This window comes from Oryx dammah, unplaced genomic scaffold, assembly GCF_014754425.2.
Source record: "Oryx dammah isolate SB20612 unplaced genomic scaffold, SCBI_Odam_1.1 HiC_scaffold_16, whole genome shotgun sequence".
Classification (NCBI taxonomy): Eukaryota; Metazoa; Chordata; class Mammalia; order Artiodactyla; family Bovidae; genus Oryx; species Oryx dammah.
The window spans coordinates 52457013-52480476 of record NW_024070200.1 but is presented as its reverse complement, the minus strand read 5'-3'; the positions used below and the strand labels follow the sequence as shown (position 1 = coordinate 52480476).

The following is a 23464-nucleotide window of genomic DNA, read 5'->3' as shown; positions in this document are numbered from 1 at the left end:
CTGGAACACTAGGAAAAGTAGTTGGAATGGATTTCTGTATAATAGATGATGTATTATGTAACAGTTCTACGTAGTTGTATGTGTGCACAAATGATACTGTGTACAAGGGCCCCGCATTCTTTGAGGAACTCAACCTTTGTGAATTTCCCAGGTCTGGAGATACCCATCATGGATGGACTTAGGACATAGGTGTCTTAAACAAGTAGGTCAGAACCTCCAGGTCTCTGTGAAAGTCCTGCAGTAGATCTTTCTACCCTCAGTGTCAGTTCTACCTACCATTCAGTATATTCCCTCCTTAAATCGTGCATAGCCGAATTCACATGTTGACGGTCCAGTGTGCCAGAAACCTAAATAAAAGGTGTGATCTCTGCTATGAGGGAACTTGTACATGCATTCAGTCATAAAAACTCCTTGGTTTGCATCTGTGGGTTTCTTTTTAGACACCTGTTTAATGCAAAGAAGTTTATACATTGGGTGCTGTTTTAGGTTAAGCAATTTCAGATAAAGTAATTAATGACTAATTGATCATTAATACTAATCAACAATTAGCATCAGATCCCTGAAAACCCAATAGTGAAACACTAATAACTGACATAAGAAAATTTAGCCAAGTTTTCGCAATAGGACGTGAGCATTGTGGTACGCTCTGTTGTTGGGTTGATATTATTATATAAAACGTTTCAGCAGCCTCTGGCCACCTCTTACCCCTTTTCGCATTTGCACATGAGCATATAAGTTGGCTGTGAGTTGTAGCCAAAATAGTACCTGACAGTGATGGTTACAAAGAATTACATGTAGAGTGTTTTAATTTTTAAAAAACCAACTTCTGTAATCTTTTTAAAAACTCTTCTGTTCTCTATTTAGTATAACAGAAGAGAACTTTAATTTCCTGCCACAAAGCCCCAAGAAAGATTTTGAAATAAAGAGTGGAACCAAAGTCAGTCGTACGTTCAGCTACATCAAGAACAAAATGTCCAGCAGTAAAAAGAGCAAGGTAAGTACTGTTGTGGGCGTTTCTGTGTGACCCCCTCAGCCAGCCCTCAGTAGGCTCCAGGCACAGCACACACCCAGAAACTAATTACATGGTGGGGTCCTGTGGAATTGAGTTGAGAGATGCTGGCTGCAGGAAGCTAATACCTGAAGAAAACTAACAGCTAGAAAAACAACAATAAGGGATAACACTGTCAGTTGAGTTTTTACCGTATGCTGAAAGCTTCCCATGTATTATCTGATTTAATCCTTTCCACACACTGTAAGGTAGATATTATCTCCTTTTATTAGGAGTAAGGTACCTCATCTGGGAAAAACATCAGAAATAAAAATTATCTGTAATAATTCCACATTAGAGATTAAAACTCTTCTAATATTTTTTGAATGTATTTTTAAAAAGAAAAAAAGAGTTAACTTTTTTATACTAATTCCCATTGCTAAACCGGAAGATTCTGTTTCAAATCAGTGAGGAAAACTTCCTGCCTCTCACTTTCCTACACTCACTCTATTCACCCATCTAACCTCCAACAAAATAAGTAGGAAAAGAATTGGGACTCAATTAAGGACTTCTTGCACAGGAATCACTATATATCTGTGTGTTATATGCATACGCACAGGTACATAATTATTAAGTTTTGTAAATGAGGTAAGATCTCTTTTCTTTCAGCAAATACTAGGTTTGGTCATCACTCAAATTTTTCCAGAAAACCTGCCACCACAATTACATTTTCTCCTCATTTCACCTGCCCAAGTGCAGAATGGACAGAAAGTAGGCAAACTGGAAGACGCACGAAGAGTCTAGCGAACCATTTCTGGAATAGTCTCATGTTTAAGCACTAACCTCATGCTTAGCCTTGTTTTATGATTCAAAACAGTTAAGGTTAAAGAGGGCAGAACACTTCTTTGTGTGGCAGCAGGGCTCAAAATAGAGCCGTGCCTCTCTTACCAGCTGCCTTGGCCACTGGTTGGGCGTCGACAGAAGAAGGCCTCCTTGAAAGAGCAGTGTTAATTGGCCAAGAGTGTCTGATGGAGTCAGCATTCTGCTAGGTGCTGACAAGCAGGTGGAGGAACCAAAGCACACGGTCTTTACCCGGACGATGTTTACCGTCTGTTCAGATGATTCCAAGTGTTTCTCTTGCCTTTTATTTTGGTTTTAAACTGTGAAATCTTTTCTCCAAACAAACTTTTAACCAGAAGACCAGGGTGAAGTGGAGAATTCCCCCTTCTCCATCCATCTCCCTCGTGACGCCAGCTTAGGGGCAGAGTAGTGAATACGCCACTGACGGCTTTGGTGAGGCAGTACAAGCAGACGTGAGCGAGACGACGCGAGGCTGAACACAGAAACTGGGACCCGACCTTTCAGAACATCTCGTACCGGTCTCCTTATTTCCCCAACCTCGGCCCAGAGAAGCACACTTCAGGTCACAGACCAGGTCATATCTTGTGATCTGACTTCTGCCAAGTAATACTGTCCAGTTCATGTTCACTCTTCAGCAAGAGTGAGCTGCACAGTGTCTCTTTCTTTTAATTTTGTTAATAACCTCAAAGGGCTGGAGTCTGGAGCTGGCTAGGAGAGGGCTGAAGAGAAGGGGGCAGGCAAAAGAAATAACCTCAAAGGGCTGGAGTCTGGAGCTGGCTAGGAGAGGGCTGAAGAGAAGGGAGCAGGCAAAAAGAAGGTAGTGTGTGCACAAGTGCAGCCTGGCGGCAGCAGCAAACCATCTTTAGATGACCTCTCACCTCCCAGCTTCTCCGTCAGAGTGGCTGGGCTCTTGCAATGAGACCGCTTCCCCTTTCAGGCTCTTGGCCCCAAGATTTGGTCTCTGGCAGCTTGTGCTATCTCTAGCGATGGAAATTCTCCAGAGTTACAAATCTGTAACCCTGGATTGCAACCCACTTCACATTATCAGGAGTGCAGGCACCCCTTTAGCCACATTATCAGTTTATTAAGAAGCTTAACCAGCTCACTTCAAATAAGATTGTTTTTGAAGGATAGCTCACAAAGGATAGCTCAGCTTTTGTCCATGCACCAAAAGATAGTAAGAAACAGGAGAATTGGTGAAGTAATGCATTTTATGATATTGTTGTTTAGTCACTAAGTCGTGTCCAACTGTTTTTGTGACCCCATAGACTATAGTCCCGGAGAAGGCAATGGCACCCTACTCCAGTACTCTTGCCTGGAAAATCCCATGGACGGAGGAGCCTGGCGGGCTTCAGTCCATGGGGTCGCTAAGAGTCGGGCATGATGGAGCGACTTGACTTTCACTTTTCACTTTCATGCATTAGAGAAGGAAATGGCAACCCACTCCAGTGTTCTTGCCTGGAGAATCCCAGGGACAGGGGAGCCTGGTGGCCTGCTGTCTATGGGGTCGCACAGAGTCAGACATGACTGAAGCGACTTAGCAGCAGACTATAGTCCACCAGTCTCCTCTGTCCGTGGGATTTCCCAGGCAAAAATACTGGAATGGGTTTCCATTTCTTTCTCTAGGGGATCTTCCCAACCCAGGGATCAAACCCACGTCTCCTGCATTGCAGGGGAATCTTTACTACTGAGCCACCAGGGAAGCCCCACATTTTATGTTAAGTTGCTTGCATTAAATACCTTGTCTGTCTTTGCCGTTGTACCCACAGGAGGGCTTTTCCATTCAGAAATGTTTGATTCTCTAAAAGGATAACATAAAAATAAGTGAATATTTTCTTGGTGTCATGATGCTGGCTCTACTGGTTTTCCTACCGATTGAATAATGTTACTTCTCCATAATGCTTAATAAATTGAAATGCTACTATAGATGTTAGCACTAGTTTTTTAGTGTAAGCACTCTATATATAGTATGCTATATGTGTAACATAATACATGCTATATATATATATATATATATATTTTTTTTTTATCTGTAGTATGTGAGTATGAGAAATTTTGGGGAAATTGAGTACTGATCCTTTATAGGTCCTTTCAAGAATTCTCATTAACTGGCATGAGTTAATAGATAAATATGTTGAGTCGTGTATGTGTGTGAAAGAGGGAGAACCTAAACAGGAAATAAAACAGGAAGACTGGCAGGCAGTTTCTGCTTTTGTGTTTTAGTATCTTTAAGAGGTAGTACTGTTTCCTGATAAGTGAGTCTGCTTGCTGCAGACTCATAACAGACATACACACACACATATATTATGTGTGTGTGTGTGTGTGTATAATGTCCTCATTACAGAGGGAGTGGGGTGTGACCTCTTTGCAGACGAGTAGGAGATGGTCAGAGATGTTTGAGACAGATTCTTAATCTGATTTGAAGTAGGCCTTTTTAGATGCAAGGATTAGATTGCTGCACAGATGTTAATCTACTCCCCGGCTTCATGACAAGACATTCAACTCCACCTCCCAGTTCCCGTGAAGTGTCTAAAAAAGAACTAAACATCTTAGCCTTTCAAAGGTGCCAACTAGGGTAAAGTAGTGTTTGCCAAGACTTAAAGCAATGTTAGATGTCATCATCTCTCTTTTTTCTTCAGTCGCTTAATCATAACATGCTTCACAGTTTTCCAGAGAGTTTTTTTTTTAAATCATAATTACTTGTCTAAAATGGTAGGTTTAGAAGAATCAAAATATCATTTCCCCTCATAGTATCCTAGTGTAGTTGTCTCTTGCATTATTCCCAGTAAATATTATTAGTTTCCATTTCCCCAGCACACATTTTGGCAGGAGTTAAACCTGGAAAAATCAAACTTCAGAAAACAGCCAATCACTGCCTTTCCATAGGCGACTTCACCAAAAAAGTTTTCTCTATAGAAATGTATGGCTTTTCAAATGAGGACATCTGTTTAAATAGATGTGTTCCTTAACTTCCAGCATTGAGAAAAAAATCCACCTCAGTTTTTCCAGAGCTCCCGTCTTGCCGCTTAAGCACTGTCCGCACAGCGTGTGCAGGGGAATTTGTCCCGTGTCGTGCCCTGGGTCCTCTGTGCCTGGGCAGCAGGCTGCACTGGCAGCATGCAAATGGTTAAGTTTATCTTAAGGAAACCCGCAGCCTCAGCCCTCCCCCGTTCCTTTTCTCAACCAGTCCCCAGCTTCCTCTTACAGTTTCTCTAGTGGTTGCTCTAATGGCAGCTCAAAACTGCCAGACCCTGCCCCGCCGGCATGAGCCCCTCCTCCTGTGAGAGCATATTTCCTGGCATGGGGGTCGAATCATGTCGGCAAAATGGGGTCGGTTTCATGAAGCACCCCTCATAACAGTGAGATTCATAGGACCAAAGCATGGGGAGGTAAGCGCCTGACTTCTTTACAGCACTAGCGTCCGACCGGCACAGAGAGAGACAGTGGAGTTTGTTGTTTTGTTTTGTTTTTATCCTTGGAGGAGCTGGTTGGGATTCTCGCAAAGGATGGGGAGATTATCTGTTCAGATTTGAAGAGCATAGCAAGGCTTGGGAGAGTAAGCTAGCTGCCCACAGATCTTAATTCTCAGAGCAACTTTTTTAGCTTTCTTGAGCAAAAAGGTCAGGTGCTCTTCAGTTTAATATTTTGTATATGAGAAGCCTTTAACAAAATTTAGTTGGAAGAAAAATTATTAGAAAAACTCAGTTTCTTCATACTGATTTTTATTAAGAGTTTTAGATACTTTAGCAGTTAACGAATTTTCACTCAGAACAGTTTCCTGTTTTATAAAGTGAAGTGGTTTGTTTTTCCTCCCTTCCTCTCCTGTTGTTTTTTATAGTTCTAAAGTGTAGCAATTTGATTCTTAGATTTTTATTGTATGCATGCTATTAACAAAGGACTTTACGTGAATCACAGACTTAACAAATGTTCACCATTTCAGTATAGCAGATGGGTTCTGAATACAGAGTCAGAAGACCTGGGTTTTTTATTTTAACTGCAGATCATTTGCTGTGTGACATTCTGTGAGTGCACAAACGTCTCTAGTCCTTGGCAGTAGAGTGCAGTGACCAGGAGCTGAGCTTTACAGTTGGCAGATCTGGAAGTTAGCTCCCTCTTGGGCAGTTACTGGTGTGTGGCCTCTAGTACATGAGCCATCTCTCAGCCTCGGCCCTCGAGTGTTTCATGGAAATCATAGGTGGTCCTTACACGCCATTGGGTTGTTGATGAGAAATTTCACATCAGTTGCTTTCTGCAGTGCTTGGCACGTAGTGATTGTTCCAACTCTTGCCGGCTATTATCTTTGCTATTTATCTTTTCAGTTAGGAAATGGGAGGCATAATGCCCACCCTACTCACTTCAGAGTTGTTGATTCAGATGAAATAATGTAGATAGAAGGCATCAATTGAAAATAAGGCCTTTGATAGTTGTCATGATACCTGACATCGGGGTATCTCTTTTTTCAGGAATTGTTTTGGATGACAGCAATAGTACCCTAAAGTTGGTGATGACGACCACTACTAAATGCATTCCTCCTGCCTCTGTAAATTACAATTCAGGGTCCAGTTAGTTTGAAAGAAAGTTATTCATTTGCTGTTGATTAACCAGCCAAGTGTCTGTCTAACCGTGTCTGGGAAGGACCTTTTATGAAGAGTGTATGTGATTAGACCACACGGTCCTCATCTCCTAAGGGTAGTGTGTACCTGAAATGCCCCTGACTGCTTTGGATATTTTATTAAGGATCTAACACTTATTAGTATTTCTTTGCATTTTTAGGGTTTAAACCCCTCCTCCTCCAGTTTGAAAACTGGGCCAAAGCTGAACCTTGAAACTTTGAATTAGTAAGAACAGCAAATGTCTATGTGGGGGGTAGTTCATATTTCTGGCTAGAGTAGAGGAGGCAGTTATCAGATATGTGCCTTTTCTTAAGGGTATGTGATAGATGGGAAGCAGTTGTGGGGAACCTTGAGTCATTTTTCACGCTGCCCAATCATCTCTTCCTCAGGCTGGTCCCAGAACCATCGCATCCTTTCTTCTGCTCCCCACCCTGCAACTGGGCTCAGCGCTGGCTGTTTTAGGAGACCTGCAGGCTCCTCCTCCTCCAGTGCCCATGCTGGTCCCTAGGCAATGAACGTGTCTATTGGCATAGCTTTCCTGGTGGCTCAGACAGTAAAGAATCCACCTGTAGTGCAGGAGATCTGGGTTCAATCCCTGGGTTGGAAAGATCCCCTGAAGAAGGCAGTGGCAGCCCACTGCAGTATTCATGCCTGGAGAATCCCATGAACAGAGGAGCCTAGCAAACTACAGTCCATGGGGTTGCAAAGAGTCAGACACAACTGAGCGACTAACACTTTGACTTTCCAAGCCAAGGACAAAACTGTTCAACCTGCCCAATCTTCCTAAGGTTTTTGTAATGCAACTCGAATGCACACAACTTGATAAAAAAATTTTTTTATGTCCAGGACAGCATTCCTAACTTTGATTCAAAACATTGACCAGCCACTGTTGACCACAGGTAGCCCGGTAGCCTTCTAGAAGGGAAGGCCTTCCAGTGTTTGGTTAACAATGTAATGTCGGTTGTTTTCTTTGGCAGGAAAAGGAAAAAGAAAAAGATAAAATTAAGGAGAAGGAGAAAGAATGTAAAGAGAAGGAGAAGGACAAGAAGAGTGTGAACGGGCACGCTTTCAGTTCCATCTCGATTGTGGGTCCCATTGTCTGCAGCCAGTGTATGAAGCCCTTCACCAGCAAAGACGCCTACACATGTGCAAGTAAGAGATGTGTGTGTTCCTGTGCAATAAAACGCCCCAGGCTCGGAAACGTTCATTTCTAGTTTCCTGTCCTTCCCACCCCTTATCTGTCCCTCTTTGATGTGGAGAAGTAGCCCTTTTTCTGTCTTCCTTTAAACAGCATTGGAGACACACATTCCAGATAAGAGAATGTGGAGCCCTTAATGTTGCTCAAAGAGCCCGATTTCAAATTTCCTCTCCTGCTGTCCCAAAGCCACTGCCTTATTCTGGAAGTCCATGTCAGCATGAAAACCATCTCATAGTCTCAAACCCCAAAGCCGCCCAGTGGTCCCTTGTCAGTCACTTTGGCTCACTTTTTACTCCAGTGCTAACCATTTGCAGTTCATGGGCCATATGAAAGCAGGCTGCAGTTTGCAGACCCTTGCTATGAGGCATTACATCTCAAAATGCGGTTACACACAGAAAGGAGTAGTGCTCATCGTGCACAGCGGGGAAGATCAGGGAGGCCACTTGTGGTCAGACGTGGCTGATGTGAAGGGCCAGTCATCCAGAAGGCAGAGGTGATGGGTGTCACGTTACACCTGTAACCAGTTTGGACCAAACAGTGACTAACCCAGTCCCCAAGAAGCACTGCCCAGACCGTGATGTCATGACCCAGTCTTGATTTCAGTCATTTGTGTGAAATATCGCGAGTGACTTGTTAACTCAAGATAGTTAACTTACTGAAATTTGAAAATTTTTAAAACTGTACCTGAGCAGAGTCAAGAGTTACAATAATAATTTCCAGTCACTTGCTTCCTTAAATTTTAGAGGCAGAGTGGAGTGACAGCTGGCACAGAGCCCGTGTTATCCATGCTGCAGCTGTTGTGACTTTTTAGACAACTGGTGTTAACACACATGTGTTCGTAAAATGCCTTTCATGGATGTATTTTACTCCACATGTTGTCTCAGCCCTCCTTGTTCTTCTGTCCTGTTTTTCCTTAAAGAAAGCCTCTGGGGAGCTCTCGTGTCTGTTTTCGTCCTCCTGGGCAGATATCACACACACTCGTGCCGTCCGTCGTGTGTGACTTACCAGGAAATGGAGGGCTCCGGCACTGTCACATGTTCCATGCAACCTCGAGGAGACGAAAGGCTGTCACTGTCCAGTACGTCCGCAGCACGTTAGTCTGCAGCTCAGGCTCTAAGAGGACTCATTCTTATACACCAGTGCCTTGTCACCAGGATAATTTCTTAGCTGCTAGGCACAGTTTCTCAGTACTGGAGTGACTTGGTTGTCTGGGGCAACGGTCACCAGGTCCTTTTTGGTATGCTTATCTAGCGTTAAAACATTCTTGGCCTACTACACGTGTATTCCCAGGTGGCACTAGTGGTAAAGAATCCACCTGCTACTGCAGGAGTTGAAAGAGACATGGGTTCAATCCCTGCGTCGGGAAGATCCCCTAGAGCAGGAAGTGGCACCCCACTCCGGTTTTCTTGCCTGGATAATTCGTGGGCAGAAGAGTCTGCTATGTGTGTGTGTGTCTGTGTGTGTGTGTGTAATGTAAAAAGATGACACACATGTCGTATATTATACTTCCAAAGAGCTCATTCTAGGAATGAGAAGTCAGCGTTGCCATTTTCTTGTTTGCTGATCAGTTACTAGTTATTTTAATATTCTCAGATGTACAGTTTCTACAGTAGTTTGTTAGTTGAAACTACATATAATTTATAAGTGATATTATTGAGCACAGGTAAATTTGCATTCATTGCAAGGTACTTAAAGTAAACACGAGGAGGACGTCGCTGTTCACACCCCTGACCTACCATCCCGGCACCTCTTCTTCCCTCCAGAATCCTCCAGGATCACACATACCATGAGGCTGCCTAACAGCGCGGCAGAGTGAGCCACCCTGTGTGTTAAATACTCCATTTCTCTTTTAAATCTGTACCAGTGAGAGCTGTGGAAATTTCTTCCTCCACTGCAAAGAATTGTCTCCCCTGTTCTCCATGACGGGAGTGTTGGCCTCAGAGAAGAATGGGGAGAGACCACATTTCTTGGTTGGCTGCATGAAATTCATATTCCAGCAACTCTCAGCAGTACAGCAGGCCGAACACCTGCTTTCTGCTATGAAACATAGTTCTTAAAAATGTCTTTTCAACAAAATAAGTGTTTTAGAAAACTAGTACATAACTGAGCACGCAAAAAAGAACATCCCCAAGCAGTGTACATCCTGTTCTCCATTAGGGACTTGATTCATTTCAACCGTTTAGTAACTGTCAGCATCTTCTGCCTGCATTTGCCAATGCTTCTTCATCACGGTTTACCTTCCTTACGTGGTATCTGGGTTTTTTCTTTTTTGTCATAAGTTCAGCTTCAGCTTCATAAGACTTTTTCCCCTCCTGTGGGAATCTCTGGAGTCCCTGTTCTGTCACAGTGACCCTGTGGTGCCGCAGTCCTGCGTCTGTTTCAGCGGGGATCCCATAGGGTTTCATCATCACCGAATTGGAATTCCACCAAACCTCTAGACACAGCTCCCTAACTCAGGGTTCTAGGAGATACACATGGTGTAAATCCGGACCCTGGATTCATAGGTAACACAGAATTCTCACTCCAAGTCCAAGGGAGGGCAGGTGTGCATGGCTTCTTCCAGGCCCTTTGGCAGGGCTGTTCCAGTCTTTAGTTTAAAGCTCTTGACTATATTCAGGGGTCTCAATTCCAGCTGCCACTGTGTGCCCAGAGACCACGTGTCTGAGGGGGATGCTCTGTGCTTCTTAGCATACCACACAACCAGCAGGTGGATTAGAAAAATAACTGAATAAAACTAATAGTAAAAATAAAACTAGTAATAAAAAATAAATAACTGAATGTAAGTAGCTCTTGAAGAATCTTCATGGAGATCTTTCACATAATTTGGTGTTCTGCATCACTGGTGGGTTGCTGTGATTTAGATTTTATACACATAGAGGAGCGGTGGCTTCCATTCTGTTATCTGCTTCAGTAGTGGGGAAGAGCTGAGTGAATATTCTAGGAGATCTTGGTGACTTCAGACTGAATTTCTTTTTTTACTTTTAACTGTCAATAAGTCTGGTGGCACAGACAGTAAAGAATCCGTCTACCAGTGCAGGAGACACAGGACTCTTGGCTTTGATCCCTGGGTCAGGAATAATCTCCTGGAGAAGGGAATGTATTCTTGCCTGCAGAATTCCACGGACAGAGGAGTCTGGTGGGTTCCAGTCCATGGGGTTTCAAAAGAGTCAAACATGACTGAGTGACTAACAGCACCAATAAGTATGCATTTGAGTTCCTTATCTTAGATGAATTTATTCAGCAAAGATCAGTTGCCTGTGATATGCAAGGCACTGTGTAATTCATTCAAAAGCTGTTTGTCAGCAAATATTCTTTGAGCAACCTGTGTGCCTAGCACCTTTCTCTTACTCCTTTTTTTTTTTCCCGTGAGTATGTTTGACGTGTAACACTGTATAAATTTAACAGTGCCAAGTGTTAACTTGATGCATTTATATATTATAATCTGATTGGTGTTAATGTTTCCATATTTAGCACCTCTGTCACATCACATGATTCTTTTTAGTGGTTGGAATACATAATTAGAAACACCTTTCTCAAGTTGCTTATTACACAGTGGCTTAGAATAAGAGTTCTCAAGGTGTAATCCTTGGTACTTACTCATTGCAGCATTATTCATGTTGTGGAAAACTTCAAAGGAGCTAAATATCTAACAGTAAAAGATAATATATTCTTTAGGTGGAATATTAGGCCAATGGTAAAAATGGAATAGCTCAAAGGTCATCAGCAGTTTTTCTGTGGGGACTTCCCTGGTTGTCCAGTGGCTTTGAGACTCTGAGCTCCCAATGCAGGGGACCTGGGTTCGATCCCTAGTTGGGGAACTAGATCTCAAGTGCTGCAGCTAAGACCCTGCACAGCCAACTAAATAAAATTTTTTAAAAAAGTTTTTCTGCGAAGAAACTGATAGTTAGGACACTAGGCTTCGGAGGCTATTAGGCATCTGTAATGATCACCCTACTCGCCTCTTACAGCAAAAAAGCAGCCATAGATAAGACATAAATGTGAGCATGACTGTTCCAGTGAACCCGCTTTTGCAAAACAGGTGTGAACTGACCTCAGCCCCCAGCCTGTGGTTTCTCAGCCAGTGGAATAGATCTGCAGGTACCGACAGATCTCCACGACATTTTGGAAACTTGAGAGGCAATGAATGGAACTGTGTGTATGATCCCAAATTATAGGAAACAGATAAGTAAATAGTAATTGTTTATGTAGCTATATGAGAATGTCTATAAGGATATACAGCAGACTGTTAACAATTTGAAAAAGAGGTTAGAGGAGAGATTGAAGGGGACTAAGTTTTTGTTTTACACTTCTGCATTGTTTGAATTTTTTAAGACTGTACTTGAATATTGGCTCTCTGAGTTAAAAAAAAAAAAGGTAAATGTCATCTCAGTGGTAGTTTCAAAGGTTTTTCTGCTTGTCAGCTGGTCTCTGAAGAAAGTGCAGACTATGTTGATGTTGATTGAAGAAAGAAATGGCTTTAAGCAGTTGGAGAGAAGATCAGAGTCACTCTGTCACTGTCCTGGTAGCACCAGCGTGGATGAGAAGCAGACCCCACCAGCTCTCAGTTCTGAGTTATGATGTGAAATACTATCAGAAAGTTGAGGGGCAAAAGAGAAGGAAAATCTTGTTTGAAGACCCAAAGAATCCTTTACTTTGTGCTATTCTCTGCTGACTCAGACGGCCAAGAATCTGCCTGCAATGCAGGAGGCCCAGATTCGATCCTGGGTCAGGAAGGTCTCCTGGACAAGGTAACGGCACCCCACTCCAGTGTTCTTGCCTAGAGAATCCCATAAACAGAGGGGCCTACACTCTGTGGGGTCTCCAACCGTCAGACATGACTGAGCCGACCAGCTGTTTGACTTTCATAGAGAACCATAGGTTTATGGTTATAGTGAGTGGATGACTCACTATGTACTTCACGAGTAGCTCCAGAAAACTTTTCAATTTAAGTGCAGGCTGGAGAAAGTTGTCTGATGTTGTCAGTATATGAAACATCTTATTACTGTCATTGATTTTTGCATATACATTATTTTCAGGTGAAAAGAGTTGAATTATTGTTGGTCTGTGTTAGAGTACAGTGACTCGGAATTGAACCTGCGCCTGGCATGCAACTGCTTTGTCAAGAGCAGAATATCCACTCTGATGGAGGAGAATGCACCTCTTGTAACCAGGCATCTTAAACCCATTTTTGTTCCCTCCATACCTTTCCCTGTTAAACAGAAATTCTCTTTTACTGGATTCACTCCATGATGAAATAGAGCTAGGGCACCTCAGACTGTTGAAGTGCTTATACTGTGGGTAATAGTGTCTACAGGACTCCCTCTGAAGAGGGGACCCGTGTAGCCTCTGGGAAATGTCTGTGGCCCAAGGACACTGACCCACCCACAAAGATTGACCTGTGGGGGGCTGGTACTAATGGGGAACAACCTGACTCGAGAGATTTGAGGCTTGTAAAGTGAAGTTCTCAGCTGCCGGTCTGTGTAATAATTAAATAGCTTGATGGGACGGTGGTTTTCAGAATGGTTTTTGTGGAACTGGTGTTTTGGAAGTTCCACAGATTGTGGGATTTATATATTTTTAAAACTAATTTACAGTCTACTTAAAAATACACTCTCAAAAGTGTCACCAAATTTTAACATCAACATATTAACTTTAGCTGTCAGTCTACCTACCTTGTTTGAATTTTTCCTTCCATCTTGAATTAATTGAAGAATGTAATATGATTGCAAGGCAAGCCATTTTTTAAAAAAAGAAAACTACTAATATTTGTACCTACCTATCTGTGAAAATGAAGATACTGTACTCTGTATTATGCATGGAAAGTGAAAGTGAAAGTCGCTCAGTTGTGTCCAGCTCTTTGCAACCAAATGGACTGTAGCCCACCAGACTCCTCTGCCCGTTGGATTCCCCAGGCAAGAATACTGGATTGAGTTGCCATTCTCTTCTCTAGGGGCTCTTTCCGACCCAGGGGGTGAGCTCAGGTCCTCCCTCCTGTGTCACAGGCAGATTCTTCACCGTCTGAGCCACAAAAATAAATACAGACATAAATTAGATGCTGAGGTAGATACGTGAACAGCAAGTATACTATCCACCTGATTGCTTATATTTTGATCCATCAGAACAGCTTCACTGTTCTCTTTCATTGCCAAAGTAAATGTTGAGATTAGAGTTCAAATATCTGTGCTAAATATTTTACATATTTGATAGCACACAATATTTTATTAAGGCTTTCTAAAGATGGAAGATCAGTAAAATAGTGGGCTGCCTACTAGTTCTGTGTTAGCAGTGTTTGTAACAGTAGGATGGAGGGTTTTGGGTCTTAATTTGTAGTTTTAATGTCGAGTCACGCAGGTTGTCTGTTTCTTCTGGAAGCAGACTATTGCATGGAGTCCAGTGTCATCACAAGAGTCTTCTGTCTGGAGACGCTGTCGGGGAGGAAGTGTTGTCCTGATGTCCTCTGCCAGCAGCTCTTTGACTTACGGAAGTCACTTGATCTAACTACAGATGTCTCAAGTTACCTTAGATCTGCTTAGCACAACAAGGAAGAAGAGTTAGTGCTTTTAGGTTTAAACTGAAAGATGACAGGAACTGTGTGATAGGGCCTGGTTACCCTAGTATATACCTAGGTGCAAAAATAACATTTTCAGTTTGTATACCACCCCACCCCAGAAACTTAGGGGCTCCCAGTCTCAGCTGTGGCTTTGCAGTTCGCTCCAGGGTTAGTGTTGAAAGAAGCTCAACGTTCAGTGGTGGCCCTAAGATCTGTGTGTGACAGGGTACAGCCTGCCACTTGTAAAAAGAGGAGGCTTGAAAGCAAAGGAAACAACATGTAGTCATCTTCCCCAAGGAACAGAGGTAATGGGCTGATTCTCTGCAGCTTCCTGAAGCACAGGGCCTGCAGCGCCTGTTTGTGGGTGTGAAGCACCATTTGTGATCTTGGCAGGAAGTGGAAACGATGAGTAATTTGAGGACTCAGAATCTTTCTTCGCTTCCTTCCATCCCCTCTCATGTCCGGGATCTTCCCAGGAATCTCAGGAAACAACAGCATCCCTCCAGTTCCTTTACCTCCTAAGAAACCCTTGTGCTGTTAGCAGCCCTTTCCTTGGTTTAACATAATTCTGTTTGCTGACCCTGGAGCCTCAGACCCAGGGCAGTGGCTGCTCAGTCAGTTTTGACCCACGGTTTAGAAAGATCAGCCACCCGGTCCATTGTGGTCGGTGTGATGATGGCTGATGTCAGTCTTCGCCTGTCTTTCAAACATCTCTAAGTCACTTTAATACATCTTTTTACATGCAAATATTGAGAGATCCAGCAGGGCTGGAACTTTTAAAACAAGTCAGCAACTCTTGACCTCACTGGAAAACACCTGGACCAGTCTGAAGTCATAGTCGTGGTGAAAGCTGAGTTCCTTTGGTGGACTTAGGTGGAAATGGTCAAGATCACAGATGCTAGAAATAGCCAAAGGGCAGGAGCAAAGCCTCCCTGAGGTTGGTTCCTCTGCAGTTTACTCCTGGAAAACAAACACACGGTGAAAGCAGAGTTCCCCCTTTGTCGGGAATAAGTAATTTAATGTAGGAGAAACTTGGCGAGTTTGTTCGTTTGGTTTAACTCCACCAAAACTCTACTCTTAATTTAGGATTTTGGTAACGTGAGAAAGGAGGAGAGCATCTTTCCACTTCTTCCCCCTTGCAGTTATGTAAAGCTTCTCTTGAATAAGTCAAGTGTTTTCCAACCACCACGAATAATTTGGTCTCTGGAATGCCTGGTGGAGTCCTTCAGCGCAAGGAATCCACTACATTCGGGTTTTCAGATCTTGCCAGCGGTTCCGTTTTGTTTGCTTTAAACACATGCAAGATGATAACTGAGATCACTGTGGATTTATTTTCTGTTGTGTTAGCAGCTTCTGAGTACTTTTGTGGTAGGTTGCTTCTCTTGATTAGAAGAAAAGAAACAAGCAGACCAGCCTCAACCCAAGTAGGAAACATAAAGAGTTCAGACTGCTTGTGATGGTCTGGTTCACCTTGAGATTTTGTCCTGAAAGGCAGCTCTTTGGACAAGCGGTTTTCTCACATTTAGAGTTCGTTGCTTAGATGGTGAAATACGTATAACCAGTTAAAGAAAAGAAGTGTGTTTAGGGGAAATGACGGGTGGAAGAGCCTCAGCAATAAAGCCAGTTCTTATCCAAGCAGAGCACTTTGGGTTTTGCTTTTTGTTGATTTGTTTACCAGCATTCTTACAAAAACTGCTGTTAGGTGAGCCCTCCAGCAACGGTGATGTAGCTCTCTTTTGTGGCTTTGGTCTTGTTCCGTACAACCAGCGCTGTGGTTATCACACAGCTACCGAGAATATCTTACAAGTCATTTGCTCTATCAGTCCAGACCAGGCTGTGTCTCACAGTCCCCAGAGAATTTAAAACAGAAGTTGCAGAAATCCTTTTTGAGCATGTATTTCTAAATTTATCAGTATTTAAATGTTTTTCTGCTGTTGTTGGTGAGTGTTGACGTGATAGCAGGAAGTTGGACCTTTTTCTCCTTAAAGTTAGAAATGTCTCTCTAACCCCTAACCTTTAGAAGGATCTGAGAATTCTCCTGCATGTGGATTCTGCTGCTAGGACCAGTCTCCAGGAGGAAGGGTAGTCAAAGCTCTTCAGCACAGCCCTTCCTGGAAAAGCGCTGGACGAGCCCTTTCTTCAGAACCTGACACAACTCGGGAAGGTGAATCCTTCCTTTAACAGGCAGGCCTGGGGTATTCACGCCATTCTCTAATTTCATTTCAGTTTGGCCTGGCCTCTCCTCTTAACTCTTCTCTAAAGCTGATTTTCTTAGGCCAGTCTCTCTAGTGGGTTGTTGGATTTCTCTGCTGAAGGTGAATGGGTGTATGGTATATAACAGTTCACCAAAGCTCTGGTGGCGGAGTTTTGAAAAGGTGAAGCAACAAATAGATGCGAGCTCACAGCCCTGTGAGTTTTCCTTCATATTCTTTTGTTTGATGCCTCTGTGTAGCCAGGAAAGAAGCTGAAGGCTGGGCTGTTTGCTTTTTAGTTCAGAGGAGTCAATTAGGGGTCGGCTCTGTTCCCGTAAACCACAGTGCCAAGGCCTTTTTGAAGAACTTTGAAGAATGAAAGCATATTGCTTACTGCTCTTAGGAAATCTTTTTTGAAAAATAAATAAATGAAAGGCCAAATAATTATTTGATCTCCCTAACAACATGGTATAGAGTTTGTGACAGGAAGCTTGAAAGTGGTATTAGATTGTCTTCAATTCGTATGTTCTTGGTAATTGTCTGTTTTCCAAAACAGAGGTTTTAACCTCAAGACTTCAGCTGATGTCAGTTGGGCCAAAGTTTCTAAATCACCCACATGCACTGCTAAATCTGTTACCGTGAACTGAGTCCAGGACAGACGGGTAACAAGTTGAGTGGTTTTCAGTTAGGTTCTTGAGTGTGTTCAGCAGACATGTGTGCAGACTGTTTATGTCTCAGGCTTGTGGCCATGTTATAAAGTATGCTGAAGCTTCAGCTGGGTTGTGGCTTTGGGGATGTGTGTCTCGGTTAACTAGAACAGTAGATTGTGTGAAAAGTTGTTTACCAGAAGTACATTTTAAACATACTGCTTCTGCCTTTATGGTACGTCAGTTGGAGTTGTCCTTTAAATCTCAAACACTGGTCTGAGAACTTGAATATTCCTAAAATCTGTTTAAAAGTAATTGCACCATTCCCACTATTTAATTCTCTAGAGGGTGGTGAAACTATGGGTTTTGTGAATTGCCTGTTTATTATTCCGTTTTTCTATTTGGTTCTTCACCTTACTGTTTTATGATCAGTTTTAAACATTTTTTAAGATAGGGTTGTTAGATGTGGCACTCCATTTTAATTCCATTTCGAAATCTGTGGTTTCTTTGGCCGTGATATGAATTCATTAGTTTTCCTCGTATTTTTTCCACCCATGTTTCAAAGTATTATTTTGTATAAGTAAAATGTTATGAAGAAGAGGTTCTCTTTGGACACTTAGGCAAGACTCAGAGAGAGCAAGGAAGAATGGGGTTAAAGACAATGTATGTGAAAGACAAAAAAGGGAGGAAGAGGAGCTGAGAAGCCTGTGCATGAGGACACGTTGGGTCAGCAGGACTGGGCCACGGTCTCAGGCATCTGCGGAGCAAGGAGGGGAGACCGGCATGGCACAGTACGTGATGGAGGCGGGTGTGGAGTTCCAGAAGCTCCGAGATCACTGGGGGTCTGCTTCCCTGGGAGAGTCAGAGAAGACTTCAGAGAGCTGAGTCAAGAGTCACTTTCTGAGAGTTGCGGAGTCTCACTTTCTGAGAAATAAGTGGAAAAAAGTTTTGAATATAAGTCAATAAAGACAAATTTGGTCCGGCCCATCTGTTTCCTCTTTGACCCTTTCTGGAAGGCCACTGGCTCATGGGGCTTAAAGCCTTTAATGAAAGTTCACCAGAGTCTAGATCTGGAATGTGAGTTTCATTGCATGATGTATAGAAGGGTGCAAAGGCATTGGAGTCTCAGGAGTTATTTGGATTTCTGTTTGCGATTCTTCTCTTTTCTGGGAGCAGTATGATGATTTCTTAGTCAAAATGTATCCTTATTTCCAAATAGCAGAGAACTTGACAATTTAACAAGGGTCAGTGATTTCCAGTTCTTGAGAAAAGTATCCTCAAAAGGTTTCCTTTTCGCTGATTAGAATGAGTCACTCCCCAGGGGGCTCTCTCTGCAAAGGCTTCCTTGTGCCCGGAAAGGGATATTGCTGAGAAACCCTGGCATTAATATTCAGGGATGTATAACCCTTTCATAACTACTGACCTCTGGAGCAACGTCATGACTTAACATGGAAGTGTTCATAGTCACAAACAGTAGAAACTGCCAGGAGCACAGCATCTGTGTGGCTCCCTTGCAGTGTCATCCTGGAGAAGAAGACAGTGGAAGCAAGAATGGAGTTCTGACTGAGAACCCTCCAGGTTGCTTCCTCTTGTTGATTCCCTGAATAAACCTTTCCCAGGAGAGTCTCCCCTCATGCTGACATTGGGAAATGAACTTGAGTGCCTCTTCTAGTTGAAGAGCATCAGAAAAATGACTGGAGATTCGGTTTCTCATGGGGTGAAGCTAGAAGAGGTTACTCAACAGAAGGCTCCGTAGGCCTAAGAGTGAAAGGCCCAGAATAAAGCTTCACCCCATCCCACTTCCAAACTAGTTCCTGCTCTGAGCCATCCTGTTGACCAGAATAGAGTTGCTCCCAGTGGCCTCTTTCATGGGGATCGTATCTGTCCACCATGATTCCTCCAGTGTGAACTTGCCCCAACCAGGCCGTGAAGGATGGGTGTGTCCTAGTGACGATTCAGTTGACTAAGAAGTTGAAAACTCCTCTGTAGCATGAGCCTTATAGAACATTTTGAAGTAATTTACTTTGAAAAATCATCTCTTTCAAGAGATGCAACATGAGGAGTCTTAGAGAAGCTCAGAGAAAGGGAACTGGGGTCTTTTCACTTTGGAGATCTGAGGACTGAGGCCTGTGGAGGAGGAACCGGCCTAGAGTCGCAGTAACTGACTCGGGGAGCCGGGACCTGCAGTGATGGCAGCTGTGCCTCTAGCGCTCCTTTCAGTGTTAGAAGTGCCTATTTGACCTGGGATCAAGGCTGCGACCGGGCATTTGGCTTTTGTATAAAATAAGCTTAAAGTCTAAAACAGACATTGGAATAGGCAGCATGAGGCAGGCACTGTGCTAGGGAGGCTTAATTAAAGTTTCAGCAATAGATGGAGAGACCCTGCCCTGAAGGAACACTCAGTGGAGGAGAAAATGTTAGTCGCTCAGTGGTGTCCGACTCTTTGTGACCCCAGGGACTGTAGCCCGCCAGGCTTCTCTGTCCCTGAGAGTCTCCAAGCAAGAATACTGGAATGGGTTTCCATTCCCTTCTTCATGAGATCTTCCTGACCCAGAGATTGAACCTGGGTCTCCTGCATTGCAGGCGGGTTGTTTACTCAGTGGAGGAGAAAATGGTAGGATCATCCAATCCTCTGTGACTGGTGCTGTTAGGAAAGAGGCCTATGAATCTAGCAGATGTTGAGGAAGGAATGGAGAAGGCCCTGGGCTCTGGGATTCTGGCCTTTTCCACGCTCTTATGCTCAGAACCCGGGCATATAAGTCAGGAGAGCATCCCGCCGTTGATTCAAGGGTGACCATTCAAGGACCTGCAGTCCTTCCTGAGTCAGAATGGAAAGTGTTGCTGCAGGGCGGGGTCTGTTGATTTTCTCAGGGAGCCTTGCCCTGAGGAGGCTCTCGCCGTGGAATCCCCACAGACAGATCTCTTACTTGCTTTACTTCCCCTTCAGCCTGCTGGCCCAGCTCAGCTTATGACTTCACAGCAGCAGTACAAGCTGATGCTGGCCCTCTTGAGGCCCTGAGGGCTGGGTTTTTTCTGTCAGCAGCCCTTGTGGGTCTAGGAGTTGAGCTGAAAATCATGTCCTCAGCAGATGGTGGGCGCGGCTTCATCTTTCAGGAAGTCTCGGCTTTGTCTTTCAGGAAGCCTCCCACTTTCTCTTGAGTCAGGGCTCCTGGAGGTGCTGAGGGGTAATTCTGATGACCTTTCCTCGGCAGCTCATGACCCAGGGTTTTGCAAAAAACTCAGGGTGGATAGGAGTCCAAGTCAAAAGGACACAAACAGGTGGATTTTCGGATTCATACTCCGCCTTTGACAGATTTCAAAGCCCCTGTGATGGGGGTGCATTTACATATCATTCGTGGGTGTTCTTACATGTTTATCTTAATGTCTGTGTGTGTGTGCGCATGCACTGCGTGACTGACTCTTTGCAACGCCATGGACTGTGGCCCACCAGGCTCCTCTGTCCATGGGATTTCCCAGGCAAGAGTACTGGAGTGGGGTGCCATTTCCTCCTCCAGGAAGGAACTGTATGTACGTGTAGTTCCGTATCACTTCTGTGTTAATTGTGACGTAGATTCCCGTCGGCGGCAGACACTTTCACTTTTAGTTTTGGTAGCCTCTCGGCTTCCTGCCCGAGAAGTGCCAGGTTTCTCATTTTTATTAATCAGAGATGGCACCTGCTCTTGTTTCTCCTCCTCCAAATGATGTCACACGCCTGCTTCCTGGAGGAGGCTGCAGTCTGTCGTCCTGGGTAGTCACACCCTGGTGTGAGCGGCTTCCCTGGCGGTCCGTAGGCCGCCCTGGCAGTGAAAATCAGTGTGGCCTCTAGTCACTGTGTGTTTAATATCACCCGGCGTTCTGCTCTCATTTCAGATTGTGGCGCCTTTGTCCACAAAGGCTGCAGGGAAAGTCTGATCTCCTGTGCAAAGGTCAAGATGAAGGTAAGACATTTCTGCCTGACCAATGAAATCCTGAGAGTTGGGAGACTTGGACTTAGAGTTTCTGTTTGTCTTCATCGTTCGGTACCTCCTTTGAGATTGCAGTAACCCAAAATGTCTCATCTCTTCTTGACACACTCAGGAATTTGTGGCTTTCGGAAGATGAAATGCTTTCAGAACTTGTCCACACTGGACACCCGTTTTGCTGTGATTGTAATCTGTGTCGCCAGTACAGTGACTTTCTTCTTAACCATGTCTGCAGACCTGCTCTGCTCTTCACACTCCTGCCTTCCTCCTTGGGGACCATGAGGGCAGCAGGCGGAAATCGGGCTCTGACGTGCTGACAGTGGGGAGGGCAGGGTTTTGAGCCAGCCTGCCCGGCATCCCTTTTCTCCGTAGGCTCACGTAGATCACACGACAAGGGAAGTGGGTGGTGGTCCAGGCTCTGAGTACGCACGTCACATAGTAACGCCCAGTGCTCGTCAGAGGCCCTTGTCGAGTGCGAGACTGGGGGCAGGTGGGTGTTCAGGTGGCCCGCGTGGTTTTTCAGTGTTTTAGTCACTCATAACTGTCTTTGTTCTTGTCAGAAGAGTGCTATCCAGCTCCATGTACATGTGTGTTCAGCATGCTGTGTGCTTCCAGTAACCAAACACGTTTATCTAGTGAAGTGGCTTCAGACTTGAGAGTCACCTCGGGGGCTTAAACGACACTGAGCCAGTGACCCCCTCCCAGAATTTCCGATTCTGGGTGGGTGGGGCCAAGGAATTTACCTGGCTAATAACTTCCCAGAAGCTGCTGTTGCTGCTGGTCCAAGGACCGCACTTTGAGAAGCACTAAACTAGTGTAAAGGCGACAGGCTTCTGTGCCCTGGATCTTACTAAGCCCATGGATGTAAATTTTGTCCAAGGGCTGAACTTTTCTTTTTTTCCACAGTATTTATCACTTTCTTGAGGCTTCCCTGGTGGCTCAGACAGTAAAGAATTGGCCTGCAGTGCAGGAGACCCAGGTTCAATCCCTGGGTCAGGAAGATCCCCTGGAGAAGGGAATGGCAGCCAAGTCCACGGACAGAAGAGCCTGGCAGGCTATAGTCCATGGGGTCATCAAGAGTCAGATGCAACTGAGTGACTAACGCAAAGTATCACCTTCTTAGGGTCTGTGTGTATATTACATTTACTTTCTGTGATCTGTACCTTCCCCCCACTGGAATGTATGTAAGCATCAAACTTGGCAGGCAGTCTGAAGTCAAGAGTGTTTGATCCATTGGCAGCTCCTGAGCCTGTAGAACAGAATCTGGGCTGTAGGTCCTTAGATGTTTTGAGGCGGATGGAGGTGACAGCCCACTGGGCTGAGTGGCTGCCGCCTCCTCTGGACAAGATGCGCAGGCCCAGGCTGCTGCTTCCCGCCCCTCCAACGTGCCTCTCTCCTTGTCACCTGCCTGACCCCATGGGCCTTTGAATTTGTGACCTCTGGTATGAATGTCATCATTGTGACTGTGCCAAAGAAAGACAGCGACGGGGACATAGCCTACCCTGTGTAAAAGAATGTCATCAAAGAGGGGGAGTCCCAACTCTAAACAGACCCTTCTCCACTAATGATCTATCTCAGACGAATTGCTTCAACCCGTTTTCTCACATGATGTCTCTGTTCCATGCCACAAAAAAGTCTTAAAATTAGCACTTTCCCTAAGAATTATTTAACACCTTATACATAAATGTGGTCACTGGAGAGATGGAAATGAAAAGGGCACAGATGCTGCTCGTAGGGAACCAGCATTGTGGGGGTGATGGACGCGCAGACAATGACCATAAATAAGGAAAGAACTAGACGGGGGTACCCACAGCATTCTGAGGGGTGCCAGTCGCTGCCTCATGGGAGGAGAAGACGCAAGCTCACGGTGGCTCTGCCCCCGAGGTCTGACCTTGAAACAGGAGACTGCCTGGCCTGTGAAGGGAGAGGAGCGTTCCAGGTATAGGAGACGGCTCTCGCAGAGTCACAGGCCGGGCGGGCTCAGGCAACAGCCAGCGCGGGTGGCTGTGTCTCAGTAGGACCCTGAGGACCGTTGGCAGGAATGGGAGCAGCTGGCTTTGTGTTCCAGGCCTCTTGAGACTTGACAGAAGATAAGTTGTAAAATTCATCAAAACCTGTGAAATTCATCGACATTTCTTTCCCTTGCAGCAGCCCAAGGGGAACCTGCAGGCGCACGACACATCCTCGCTGCCCACAGTCATCATGAGGAGCAAGTGTGAGTAGTCGGCTGCCCCTCAGGCTCCACGCGGCCTCTCTGGCTCAGGACTTACTCGTCCCCCTGTCCTGTCCCTTTGTTATTCTTAATCACGATTTGAATACCTATTTTGTGGTAACTTAGAGAAGGCTGCAGTTTTGTTGACTGAAAGCTTGGCAGTCTACCATCAGACCCTCTAGAAGATCTTAGAAGTGAGAGTGAGAGAGAGAGAGAGAGAGAGTGAGAGAGTGAGAGAGAG

General features: G+C 44.6%; 1 protein-coding gene across 7 annotated transcripts in view; it reads left to right on the top strand.

The window, feature by feature from the left end:
* AKAP13 (A-kinase anchoring protein 13) overlaps nucleotides 1-23464 on the top strand; it is a 319519-nt gene that overhangs the window by 260853 nt on the left and 35202 nt on the right. For all 7 annotated transcript variants that reach the window (XM_040256976.1, XM_040256975.1, XM_040256972.1 and 4 more), the window contains 4 exons: nucleotides 865-994; nucleotides 7440-7614; nucleotides 20920-20987; nucleotides 23160-23226. In XM_040256976.1, the coding sequence (XP_040112910.1) occupies nucleotides 865-994; nucleotides 7440-7614; nucleotides 20920-20987; nucleotides 23160-23226 (440 nt within the window). The remainder of the gene's footprint in view (nucleotides 1-864; nucleotides 995-7439; nucleotides 7615-20919; nucleotides 20988-23159; nucleotides 23227-23464) is intronic.